This window comes from Salvelinus alpinus, chromosome 2, assembly GCF_045679555.1.
Source record: "Salvelinus alpinus chromosome 2, SLU_Salpinus.1, whole genome shotgun sequence".
Classification (NCBI taxonomy): domain Eukaryota; kingdom Metazoa; phylum Chordata; class Actinopteri; order Salmoniformes; family Salmonidae; genus Salvelinus; species Salvelinus alpinus.
In genome coordinates, this window is record NC_092087.1 from 87,712,271 (window position 1) to 87,726,733 (window position 14,463).

The 14,463-nt window shown below is 43.3% G+C and overlaps 1 protein-coding gene across 7 annotated transcripts in view; it reads right to left on the minus strand.

The window, feature by feature from the left end:
- Nucleotides 1–8,986: 8,986 nt before the first annotated feature.
- ldb1b (LIM-domain binding 1b) overlaps nucleotides 8,987–14,463 on the minus strand; it is a 99,294-nt gene continuing 93,817 nt past the window's right edge. For 4 of the 7 annotated variants that reach the window (XM_071389681.1, XM_071389680.1, XM_071389685.1 and 1 more), the window contains exons 9-12: nucleotides 12,650–12,773; nucleotides 12,472–12,495; nucleotides 12,126–12,271; nucleotides 8,987–11,806 (exon numbers count right to left, since the gene is read on the minus strand). In XM_071389681.1, coding sequence (XP_071245782.1) covers nucleotides 11,576–11,806; nucleotides 12,126–12,271; nucleotides 12,472–12,495; nucleotides 12,650–12,773 — 525 coding nt within the window. In that variant the 3' untranslated portion in view covers nucleotides 8,987–11,575. The remainder of the gene's footprint in view (nucleotides 11,807–12,125; nucleotides 12,272–12,471; nucleotides 12,496–12,649; nucleotides 12,774–14,463) is intronic. The other 3 variants (XM_071389683.1, XM_071389682.1, XM_071389686.1) reach the window with 1 other exon arrangement.

The following is a 14,463-nucleotide window of genomic DNA, read 5'->3' on the forward strand; positions in this document are numbered from 1 at the left end:
CCCACAACTGTGATTAACGTGCACTGTCCCTTTAAAATAATATTAACTAACCTGCAATTCCCTTTACCAACCTGATATGGTTCCACGTAATGGAAACAGATTATAATGTTTAGAATATGTTAAATTCCTCTTCAAATTCACTGGTGTTACCTAAACAATCAAACCAAAAATCAATAACCGGGAACTATCACAAAGCTTTTACGATTCAACTATTCCGACCTGAATCGCTTACAGCCAAATATAACCCAGTGCTCACAACCAACCAGTGATCCCCACCTAGCAATTTTGTTGCTATATTTAGCATCTTTTCAGACTATCCTGACAAATTCAGCTACTTTTTATAAATGTATTTGGAACTTTTAGCAACTTTTGAAAAGTGTCTCAAAGCTATAATGCACGCATTTTCCCTCTAAATGACACAAACAGTCTCTGTCACCCCCTCAGTCACAGCATCATTGCTTGACTGCAGCAGCAGTTCTACGGTTTCGACAAGCCAAACCCAATTAATATCGTTAGTCACGAATGTTTGCTCTTGAACAGAACTTACAACATCAATCAACGTCTCCCAATCACATTTGTACTGTCAGAAGTACAGAAAAGAGTGGGAGTCTGTCCCTGAACAACTTTCAAATCAATTTTAGTATCGTTATTGTATATTCTACGTAATGACACAGTTTTACGTTATCACGCAATGATATCACAACGTCATTTATCAACAACTCAACCTTCCTCCAGCAATTAATATACTCCCTACTCAAACTGAGTTCGGCTTTAGTTCTATCGTAAGAGTAAAACCCAACTTTCTCTACTCCAAAATTTAAAAGTACCATGTACTTTGCTAAATTTATAACGTATGTCAGTCAATCCATAATAATAAAAACATTTCGATGGACACAACTCTATCGTAATTATCTCTCCGTTATAATTTAGAATTTATTAGATTTAGGGAACTGTCTCTTCTATGATTCAGTCATTTTAAATACGATTCCTTTTCCAATACATTATTCCAGCGGACCATTTAGGCAAGACAACTTATTTCATCGAAATCGACTTACTATTATTTAGAATGGATGAGTCTTTCAATTTAACCTAAACAAGCTATTAAAACGTCCAATTTACATCCTATCCAAACACTAGCGACCGTATCTTTCCAGGCAAAACATATCAATAGTTGAATTACAATTCGAATGAATTTTCCTTTTTATCCTGTTTGCAATCTCGGTGATCATGTCCCTTCTTATCGCAATGTTCACATGGGGCCTCACATTCATTAGCAAAGTGTCCGTATTTCTTACAATTAAAAATGTTATGTTTTCCTTTTTCTTTTCCCTTGCCTTCCTCTCTCTATCCCGATTGTTGCACCTTACCTTCTCTTTAGTTGTATTACAATTTAGGTAGTTATACCCTACTCTAGCACAGTGCTTACACGGTGCCTCACAATCTCTAGCAAAATGACCCGGTTTGTAATCGTTAAAACATCTATCTCCCCCTTTCTTTTGACTGTCTCTTACCACTTTTCTCGACTCTTTCCTTTTCTCTACCTCTATCCAATTTCTCAATAAGGTTGCTAAATCCTGTCCTCCTTCCCCTACCCGTGGGTTCGGTAAGGTAATTAGGGGATCTTCACTGACCTCTCTCTCTTATTTTATTATTATTTTTAACTTATCCCATTTTCTCCCCAATTTTCGTGGTATCCAATCGCTAGTAATTACTATCTTGTCTCATCGCTACAACTCCCGTACGGGCTCGGGAGAGACGAAGTTCGAAAGCCATGCGTCCTCCGAAGCACAACCCAACCAAGCCGCACTGCTTCTTAACACAGCGCGCCTCCAACCCGGAAGCCAGCCGCACCAATGTGTCGGAGGAAACACTGTGTACCTGGCCCCCTTGGTTAGCGCGCACTGCGCCCGGCCCGCCACAGGAGTCGCTGGAGCGCGATGAGACAAGGATATCCCTACCGGCCAAACCCTCCCTAACCCGGACGACGCTATGCCAATTGTGCGTCGCCCCACGGACCTCCCGGTCGCGGCCGGCTGCGACAGAGCCTGGGCGCGAACCCAGAGACTCTGGTGGCGCAGTGCCCTAGACCACTGCGCCACCCGGGAGGCTCTGACCTCTCTCTCTGCACTGTCTTCTTCACCATTATAATAATGTGAATCTTTCCTAGGCTTATGTCTATTCTTCTCTCCTACATCGGAGGTTTTCCTGAATAGTCCTATTTTGTTACCATATTTCTCTTCTCACACTCTATGGTGTGTGTGTCTATATTAGGTCTCTATGATCTATGTGTGTGCTTCCTACTGTTATCCAATTACAATAGTTATGTTCTATGGTATTATTTACACACTCTCTGTGTATGTAATGTTTAATGTGTGTTTCTCCTTTCTGGAAACTTTATCTATAGAGGTGATTTTCGATTGGACATTAGATCTCACCAGTATACAACTATAAGCTATTTTACAGGGGTCGTAAAGCCCTGGTTAACAGCCTATTTCTCTGTTGTTCCTTGGAACCTTTTGACGTTAATACCTCGTATATCACACTGCTATATTATGCTTCTCTCTCCTTCTTTTTGTATATTAATTTATTTTATTATTGAATAGGTTAAGTTATTTGGTTCGCCTAGAATTACCTTCCTTTCTCACCAAGCCTAGTTTATATCCTCACCTGTTTTAATATATCTATCGCTACTGATCATAGTCCCGGACTACTTCCCATATACCAATAGACTATTTAGGTCTTAGGACTTTATTTTAGGTATGTCTTTTGAATTTTGGGCTGTCCTATTTGTACAAAACCACCATCCTGTCCTAACAACACTGACTATATCCCTTCTTAATCACTCCTATAATTAAGCTTAGTATTATTTATGGTAGCGCACCTTACCTCAGGACATTTCGGACCTGATTCCTATCGATTTTGGTTAGATCACAAAGCATACCCCTACTCTCCTAGTGAATCTGTTTGGAATACCCAAGCTCCTATCATTGAACAATTCTAAGCATTTTTAGAATACCAAATCAAAGATATCTTAAATCATTCCCCCCAAATTCGAGAATAAAGACTACCAACCCTTTCTTTAGACTGGGAAAAGCAATGTATTTTGGATCTCGTCACCACCTCTGTCGTGTACCAGTTCGCCCCTGGCCTGAAATTTACCCTCAACTCAGAGGTCAGGTCTTTGTCTTAAGGATCTTAGATCCGTCCGTGCACGGTTTTCAGCAGTTTCCTGGAACGACAGAGGTAGGTTTTGAGCTCCGCCTCGAAGGACCAATTGATGAAGGAATTTGTTTCCTATATGTTCATTAACCAATTTAATTATACAAAGCAAACACTCTGTCCGTTTCTAAGAATTTGTAAGATCCTTATTTGCATAGACATAGACCCGTGTCCAAATTAATCAATAGTGTTTAATCTCGAGAGATCTCTGACGTGCACTGACATATATAAAACCGTTCTTTTATCCCTTCTATTACTAACGCACATACATACACACTAATCTGGATTATCTCCTGAAGCCTTTTACCACAGTTTATTACCACTTAGCTGACAGTTCCAGTCCCCCCCCCAGATACGGAAAACCTGTAGGGGCTTGAGCTGTCTTCCCTTATCTCCACAGAGTTATAGCTTAGTCGGTTCAAACATAGGTTAATGATCCACTTAGTTTTCTTTAGGCACGCACACAGACATTCCTTTTTACCCCCCTACATGCTACCTAACAAATAATCCTAATGGTTAAGTGTCTAGGTAGAATTATTTAATCATTTATCTTAAACCTAGATAAAATATCCTAACAGAGGCTTCCTTCTGGGACGACAGCCATGCAGACCAATTTGATGCAGTGTACGGCGTATGGTCTGAGCACTGACAGGCTGACCCCCCACCCCTTCAACCTCTGCAGCAATGCTGGCAGCACTCATACGTCTATTTCCCAAAGACAACCTCTGGATATGACGCTGAACACGTGCACTTAACTTCTTTGGTCGACCATGGCGAGGCCTGTTCTGAGTGGAACCTGTCCAGTTAAACCGCTGTATGGTCTTGGCCACCATGCTGCAGCTCAGTTTCAGGGTCTTGGCAATCTTCTTATAGCCCAGGCCATCTTTATGTAGAGCAACAATTCTTTTTTTCAGATCCTCAGAGAGTTCTTTTGCCATGAGGTGCCATGTTGAACTTCCAGTGACCAGTCAGTATGAGGGAGTGTGAGAGCGATGACACCAAATTTAACACACCTGCTCCCCATTCATACCTGAGACCTTGTAACACTAATGAGTCACATGACACCGGGGAGGGAAAATGGCTAATTGGGTCCAATTTGGACATTTTCACTTAGGGGTGTACTCACTTTTGTTGCCAGCGGGTTTAGACATTAATGGCTCTGTGTTGAGTTATTTTGAGGGGACAGCAAATTTACACTGTTATACAAGCTGTACACTCACTACTTTACATTGTAGCAAAGTGTCATTTCTTTAGTGTTGTCACATGAAAAGATATACTCAAATATTTACAAAAATGTGAGGGGTGTACTCACTTTTGTGATATACTGTACATACACACACACTCACTAACACACATCCACACAGACACACCCACCCACACACACACACACACACACACACACACACACACACACACACACACACACACACACACAGACACACTGCACATGAGGAACCTTGTCATATAGCTCTCAATCTGATACAGGAAGCATAACACACACACATACACACACATAAACACACAAAAGACAAACAAACACACACTCACTCTCACACACACACACACACACACACACACACACATCCACACACATAGAGAGAGAGAGAGAGAGAGAGAGAGAGAGAGAGAGAGAGAGAGAGAGAGAGAGAGAGAGAGAGAGACAGACAGACACAAACACACACATCTATACACACACACAAACACACACACACAAACACACACACACAAACACACACACACACATCTATACACACACACAGAAACAAACACATTCACACACATACACACACAGAGAGAGAGAGAGAGAAAGACAGACAGACAGACAGACCCAAACACACACACACACATCTATACACACACACACACACACACACACACATACCCATACAAAGACAAACAACCACACACACACTCTCACACACACACACACAAACTCTCCTCTCACACACACACACACACACACACACACACACACACACACACACACACACACACACACACACACACACACACACACACACACACACACACACACACACAGACAGACAGACAGACACACAGACAGTAACACACACCAACACACAGACACACACAGACACACACACACACACACAGACACTAACACACACATACACACACAGACACACACACACACACACAGACACACACACATACACAGACATACACACACACAGATACACACATACACAAACAGAGAGAAACAGACAGACACAAACACACACAGAAACTAACACACACACACACACACACACACACACACACACACACACACACACACAGAGAGAGAGAAAGACAGACAGACAGACCCAAACACACACACACATCTATATACACACACACACACACACACACACACACACACACACACAAAGACAAACAACCACACACACACTCTCACACACACACACAAACTCTCCTCTCTCTCTCACACACACACACACACACACACACACACACACACACACACACACACACACACACAGACACACACAGACACACACACACAGACAGAGACAAACCAACACACAGACACACACAGACACACACACAGACACACACACTAACACACACATACACACATAGACACACATAGACACACACACTAACACACACAGACACACACAGACACACACACACACACAGACACACACACATACACACACACACCTACATACCCACACACACATTCACACACAAAGACAAACAAACACACACACACACACACACACAGATACAGACACTAACACACACATACATACACACACACACACACTCACACACAGACAATAACACACACATACACACACAAAAGACAAACAAACACACACGCACTCTCACCGACAGACACATCCACCCACACATAGACACACCCGCACACAAAATCTCACACACACACACACACACTGCACATGAGGAACCTTGTCATATAGCTCCCAATCTGATATACACACACACACACACACACACACACACACACACACACACACACACACAGAGAGAAGCATAACACACACACACACACACACATCCACACCCACACCCACACACACACACACAGACAATAACACATACATACACACACAAAAGACAAACAAACACACACGCACTCTCACACACAGACACATCCACACAGACACACCCACACACACCCACACAAAATCTCTCAATCTGATACGGGAAGCATAACACACACACACAAAGACCCACCCACACACACCCACACACCCACCCACACACACACACACACACACAGACACACATTCACACACACACACACAAACACACAGACACACATTCACACACACATATAGATAGAGAGAGACAGACACAAACACACACAGAAACAAACACATCCACACACACACACACATCCACACACACACACAGAGAGAGAGAGAGAGAGACAGACAGACCCAAATACACACGCACACACACGCACACACACATACAAAGACAAACAACCACACACACATCCACAGACACACACACAAACGCTCCTCTCTCACACACACACACAAACTCTCTCACACACACACACACACTGCACATGAGGAACCTTGTTGTATAGCTCTCCAACTGACACAGGAAGCATAACACACTCGTACCTCATCTTCTCGTAGGTGTGTAGGCGTGGCAGGAGGGGGGGGATGTGTTGAGGCTACATCTGATCCACAGAGCCCTCAACCTCCTCTGATGTCACAGGCATAGCCAGCCTATCACTCAACGTCCCCATCTGGGTCAGCACGTCTTCCATCGATATCCGCAGGTCTGGAACACACACACTCACAGGCAGGGTCTAACAGGCAGACATGCATAGACACACCCACATCTCTATCTGAGTCACTAGACCTTCCTTTCACTAACCACAGTTATGAAAATATAGAGGTGTCAACCAGTAGCAATACACACACACACACACACACACACACACACACACACACACACACACACACACACACACACACACACACAGACACCTGAATGTAACCAAACGCACCCTTCATCAGGGCCATCACATCTTCTGATCTACATTTGTATCACCATATGAAAAGCCTTAGAGAGAGAAGGGGAGAGAGAGAAGGGGGGAGAGAGAGAGAGCGAGAGAGAGAGAGAGAGAGAGAGAGAGAGAGAGAGAGAGAGAGAGAGAGAGAGAGAGAGAGAGAGAGAGAGAGAGAGAGAGATGGGGGATGGCGGTAGAGAGATAATGTGTTTACATCCCTGTTAGTGAGCATTTCTCCTTTGCAAAGATAATCCATCCATCTGACAGGTGTGGCATATCAAGAAGTTGATTAAACAGCATGATCATTACACAGGTGCTCCTTAAACTGGGGACAATAAAAGGACACTCTAAAATGTGCTGTTTTGGAGAATTTGGGACTACTTCCAACCGGCCTCACAACCGCAGACCACGTGTAACCACGCCAGCCCAGGACCTCCACATCCGGCTTCTTGACCTGCGGGATGGTCTGAGCCCAGCCACCTGGACAGCTGATGAAACTGGCAGGACCTCCACATCCGGCTTCTTGACCTGCGGGATGGTCTGAGCCCAGCCACCTGGACAGCTGATGAAACTGGCAGGACCTCCACATCCGGGTTCTTGACCTGCGGGATGGTCTGAGACCAGCCACCTGGACAGCTGATGAAACTGGCAGGACCTCCACATCCGGCTTCTTGACCTGCGGGATGGTCTGAGACCAGCCACCTGGACAGCTGATGAAACTGGCAGGGCGGCTGAAGAATTTCTGCACAAACTGTCAGAAACCGTCTCAAGCTCATCTGCGTGCTCGTCGTCCTCACCAGGGTCTTGACCTGACTGCAGTTCGGCATCGTAACCGACTTCAGTGGGCAAATGCTCACCTTCTATGGCCACTGGCACGCTGGAGAAGTGTGCTCTTCATGGATGAATCCCGGTTTCATCTGTACCGGGCAGATGGCAGACAGCGTGTATGGTGTCATGTGAGCGAGTGGTTTGCTGATGCCAACGTTGTGAACAGTGTCCCATGGTGGCTGTAGGGTTATGTATGGGCAGGTATAAGCTACAGACAATGAACACAATTTTAGTGATTTTAGTGATGGCAATTTGAATGGACAGAAATAGCGTGATGAGATCCTGAGGCCCATTGTCCTGCCATTCATCCACCGCCATCACCTCATGTTTCAGCATGATAATGCTCGGTCCCATGTCGCAAGGATCTAATCACAATTACTGAAAGCTGAAAATGTCCCAGTTCTTCCATGGCCTGCATACGAACCAGACATATCACCCATTGAGCATGTTTGGGATGCTGTGGATCGAGGTGTACGACAGCGTGTTCCAGTTCCCGCCCATATTCAGCAACTTCTCACAGCCATTGAAGAGGAGTGGGACAACATTCCACAGGCCACAATCAACAGCCTGATCAACTCTATGTGAAGGAGATGTGTCGCGCTGCTTGAGGCAAATGTTGGTCACAGCAGATACTGACTGGTTCTGATCCACGCCCCTACCTTTTTTTAAAGGTATCTGTGACCGACAGATGCATATCTGTATTCCCAGTCATGTGAAATCCATAGATTAGGGCCTAATGAATTTATTTACATTTCCTTATAACTCAGTAAAATCTTATAAATTGTTGTATTTTTGTTCAGGGGGACAAAAGCAACTCATGAAATGGATGAACAGTTTTCAAACACAAAGACATGAGCATCCGATACACATGCACAACAATAAAAGTCCCTAAGAGTAAATAAGAGTCCCAACGCAATGTTCATTTTAAAGTGAAAATGTATATTTTTATTGGTACCATACATTAATTAATTAATAAGTATCAAGGGCAGAAAACTAACCAAAATACCAAACAAGGCGTTTTTCTACAGGGTTGGTTTAGGGTACCAGTCACCGCTCTCTAGGCTGAGTCCAAAATGACCCCCTGTTCCCTTGTATAATGCACTACTTTTGACCAGGGCCAATGGGTCCTGGTCCAAAGTAGTGCTCTATGTAGGGAATAGGGTGCCATTCGGGACAGATTCTCTCTGTTACCGGTTAAAAGCCAGAGCTGTACTGAAAATGTACACAATGTACTTGAGCTGGAACAACACTTACAGAACTAAATAACATGGGCCATGTCTCAAATGGTCCCCTGTTCTCATATTGGCCCTGAACAAAAGTACTGCACTACATAGGGTGCTTTTGGGGGGGGGGGGGGGCAGATCATCTCACATGTTTGAACTGGATGTATAAAGTTATGAACCTTATCTGTGATACTAACAGCGCCCCCTGGTGAGAGTTGAAGATATTACCAAACACATGCGCAACAGACTCAATATTACAGATCAAGCCTATACAACACAGGTATTGGGAATATATACAACCCTACGACTTTAGTTAAACATTAATAACTAGTTGGGGTTCCGTCCCAAATGACACTCTATTCTGTATGTAGTGCACTACTTTCGACCAGACCTTGATAGGGAATAGGGTGCCATTTGGGACACATTGGTGGATGAATTATGTCAGGTTGTCTGTTCAGACTTTTTAAACAGCAGTAGATAGTTAGCTTATTTGCTAATAGTAGTGTACATTTAGGATGAGTGTGTGTAACCAGGGGGGTGGAGAAACAGAACGTATATCTGATATTTCATTCAAAATAAATAGAAAAATTAAGAAAATATCTGCTGAACTAGAAGATGCAAACATGTCTTCTCAATGGTGACTGTACCCCAGGGTTTAATAAATGAATGTACACAAGTTAAAAAAAAAAAAATTAAGAAAGACAAAAAAGAGCGAGAGGTGTCACTGTTATGATCAGGATGGACACTCTAAAGAGAGACAGAGAGAGACGGAGATGGAGAGAGACGGAGATGGAGAGAGAGACGGAGATGGGGGATTGGTTGAGAGGTTCATGTGTTTTTTTCTTCTTTTTGTCCATTTCTTTTCCATTTCTTTCCATTAGATCAGAATGGCTTCAGGAACCTCTAAGTCAGAATACAGTCGTACAGAACGTTGCTACTACCTTAAATATACAAGCACAAATACACTAAAAACAAGGAGAAAACCAATCTCAAAAAACAGAAAAACATCACAATTATTTCTCTGTAAAACATAAAAGATATTAAAACAAACCAAATATATTTTTTCGGGGGGGAAGGGTAGAATAAAAGCAGTCCTGTTTTCTGGCTCCTTGGTCTGTTAGCTTCTCAACATCGTTGGTAAAAAAAGAACAAATAAAGAGTAGATTTGAAATGCAGGAGTAGAAAATAAAATAAAAACATTCTCGGGAAATAGAGACTGGTATAAAACTCTAAAATGTTGTTGTTGTTTAAATGCTTTCTGTTATCTGTTAAAAGGTTGGATCAGTACTCCTTCAATGGTGTGTGTGTGTGTCTGTGAGAAAGCATTTTAAACTGATTGGATCTCAACTCCGGTCCGCTAGCTTTGGCCCAGTCCAGACTTTTGTTCTGACCAAGTACAGCCACACACACACACAGTGCAGCAGCAGAGTGGACCAGAGTTAAGACTCCATATCTAGTGACCATGATTCTTCTGAAGGTAGATGTGTGAGTAGTCCTCGTGTCCCCCTCCCCCACTCAACCACCCTCTCCCTACCCCACCACCCCTTCCGGCACCTCTACCTGGGTGCATCTCAACTGTCCCAAGCGTCTTCCCTCTCCTCAGGTCTCTCCTTAAAAGACCAGCTAGGAGAGCCAGGGATGGAGGAGGCCCATATAAGTAATAGCTCTCAGTCATTTCCTTTCACCTACCAAGCTCTCATATCAGAACTGATGTAGGAAGGTAGACAAGGAAAGGAAACCTCTATCAACCAGTGGGATCCTCCTTCTACTCCACAGGCCTAGATAAAATCCATGCTAAAAAAGGGGCAATCCGTAGTCGCTACATCCATTTGTTGGACTTCTAAATGAATGATATGTACCTGTTGATTCTTGAGGAATATAACATTTAAATGTCTCAGGAGCTTAATTCAACTGACGTACACCATCACAACCCACAATATAAACTTGTTTTACTCGGTAACCATTGTAAATCTAATGAAAAACCGTCTAGCCTCAAAACATGCTTAAAACTATATTTATTTTTTTATATCTTAGATGGTCAGTCCTTGTACCCATAGCGGTCTATGAATTTTAGAGTGGTTACATTTCTCCAGGCCCATCCCTCAGCTTTTTACTAAAACAGGGAGGTAGAGGTGACGCTTTGTTATTTTGTTCTACTGCGGATTGCCCCTTTAAGAGAAAAGGATAAGAACAGTCAGGAAGCCACTACAGACAATTGACACACACCCACAAGGAGAGGAAACCCCTTTAAGACTATGGAAGCCCCTCCCCTCCCTCCCCTCCTCTACTGTGAGGCCTGAGACGTAGGGTTGTCACTCTTGCTCTCCTGGCTGGATGGGGCCTTGTTGTTCCAGGGAGAGTTGGCGCCCAGCGCGGGGCTGTTGTTGAAGCTGTCCTCGTCATCGATGCCGTTGGCCGCGTCGAACTGTTGGTTCTCCAGCCGCGTGATCAGGCGCTCGTCCTCGTCCCCGAACTCCCCTCCCATCAGGGTGGGCTCTCCCACCACCATCACATCCTAAAGGGGAGGAAGAGGCCATTATTACAGAGATAGGGGGAGGAGACGACTACTACTACTACTACTAAAGCTAGCTCCCCTCCTATCAGGGTGGGCTCTTCCTCCACCATCACATCCTAAAGGGGAGGGAGATAACATTATTACAAAGATAGGGGTGTAGAAGATAGGTTTCTTCCTTACAGGAAGGTTTTCCTGGCCACTGTGGTCTGCTTTGCTTGCTCTTTGGGGTTTTAGACCACGTAACTACAACACACTGTGACACCTGCTGACGTAAAAAGAGCTTCATAAACTACATGTGACTGATTTGACTGCTACTTACTGGTACTTGGCTGGACAGGGGGAAGCTGCTGGCTGGACTCTTCTTCTTGTTGTTGTTGTTGGTGGTTCCTCCTCCGGCACTCATGGTGCTGCCGCCTGACATCTTACGCTTCCTCCTCTTATTAGGGGCCTGTCTGGCTGGTTCAGCTAGAGGAGAGAGGAGAGGGTGGGGGTTAGAGTTGGGGAGGAGAGAGGAGAGGGGGGGGTAGAGTTGGGGAGGAGAGAGGAGAGCGGGAGAGAGAGTTAGGACGGAGGTGAAGAGGTGTGTGCAGTCTTGGAACCCGGAACCAAATCTTGATGTGTGTGTGTGAGAGTTTGTGTGTATGTGCGCGCGTGTGTGTGCTTACTGGGAGCCTGCCTCTCTGGCTCCTCTGGGGGAAAGGGGGGAGAGAGGGAGAGTTTGGTGTTAGGGAGGAGGAGTGTGTGTGTGTGTTCGTTCTGTCTGCCTGTGTGTGTTCGCCTGCGCGTTGTGTGTGTGTGTGTGTGTGTGTGTATGCGCCTGCACGTTGTGTGTGTGTGTGTTACCTGGCGGGGCCACCATGCGTTGCCACTTCTGAAAGAGGCAGGTCTTGAGACAGTCCCTGGGGCTGAGGCTGTAGGTCTTGTGTCTGGACATCAGCTCCTGCATGGGCTCCAGAATCACACACAGCTACAGGAGAGACACATGACGGAGGGAGGGAGGGAGACTTGAGATGATAGAGAGACAAGACAACCATTCTTTGTGTAGTGGAAATTACCACCAGGTGTGAATTATTCATGAAACGAAAGACAAGACTCTCTCTTCACACGATAACATGTCCTTCACAGTGGACTTCAGTAAAATGTTATACTCTAGTTTTCAGGCCCGTCCAGAACCCCCCCCCCCCCCCCCCTAGATATGAAAGGTTTGATAGGTGGAAGCTATATGGCAATATCAGGGGACAAGATGAAACTACTACCCTACCTATCAGTACTATATTAAACTACGACCCTACCTATCAGTACTATATTAAACTACGACTATACATATCAGTACTATATTAAGCTACTACCCTACCTACCAGTACTATGTTAAACTATTACCGTACCTATCAGTACTATATTAAACTACGACTATACATATCAGTACTATATTAAACTACTACCCTACCTACCAGTACTATGTTAAACTATTACCGTACCTATCAGTACTATATTAAACTACGACTATACATATTAGTACTATATTAAACTACTACCCTACCTATCAGTACTATATTAAACTACGACCATACCTATCAGTATTATATTAAACTACTACCCTACCTATCAGTACTATATTAAACTACTACCATATTAAACTACGACTATACATATCAGTACTATATTAAACTACTACCCTACCTATCAGTACTATATTAAACTACGACTATACATATCAGTACTATATTAAACTACTACCCTACCTATCAGTACTATATTAAACTACTACCCTACCTATCAGTACTATATTAAACTACGACTATACATATCAGTACTATATTAAACTACGACTATACATATCAGTACTATATTAAACTACGACTATACATATCAGTACTATATTAAACTACGACTATACATATCAGTACTATATTAAACTACTACCCTACCTATCAGTACTATATTAAACTACTACCCTACCTATCAGTACAATGTTAAACTACTACCCTACCTATCAGTACTATATTAAACTACGACCATACATATCAGTACTATATTAAACTACGACCATACATATCAGTACTATATTAAACTACGACCCTACCTACCAGTACTATATTAAACTACGACCCTACCTACCAGTACTATATTAAACTACGACCCTACCTAACAGTACTATATTAAATTACGACCCTACCTATCAGTACTATGTTAAACTACTACCCTACCCATCAGTACTATGTTAAACTACTACCCTACCTATCAGTACAATGTTAAACTACGACTATACATATCAGTACTATAATAAACTACGACTATACATATCAGTACTATAATAAACTACGACTATACATATCAGTACTATATTAAACTACTACCCTACCTATCAGTACTATATTAAACTACTACCCTACCTATCAGTACAATGTTAAACTACTACCCTACCTATCAGTACTATATTAAACTACGACCATACATATCAGTACTATATTAAACTACGACCATACATATCAGTACTATATTAAACTACGACCCTACCTACCAGTACTATATTAAACTACGACCCTACCTACCAGTACTATATTAAACTACGACCCTACCTAACAGTACTATATTAAATTACGACCCTACCTATCAGTACTATGTTAAACTACTACCCTACCCATCAGTACTATGTT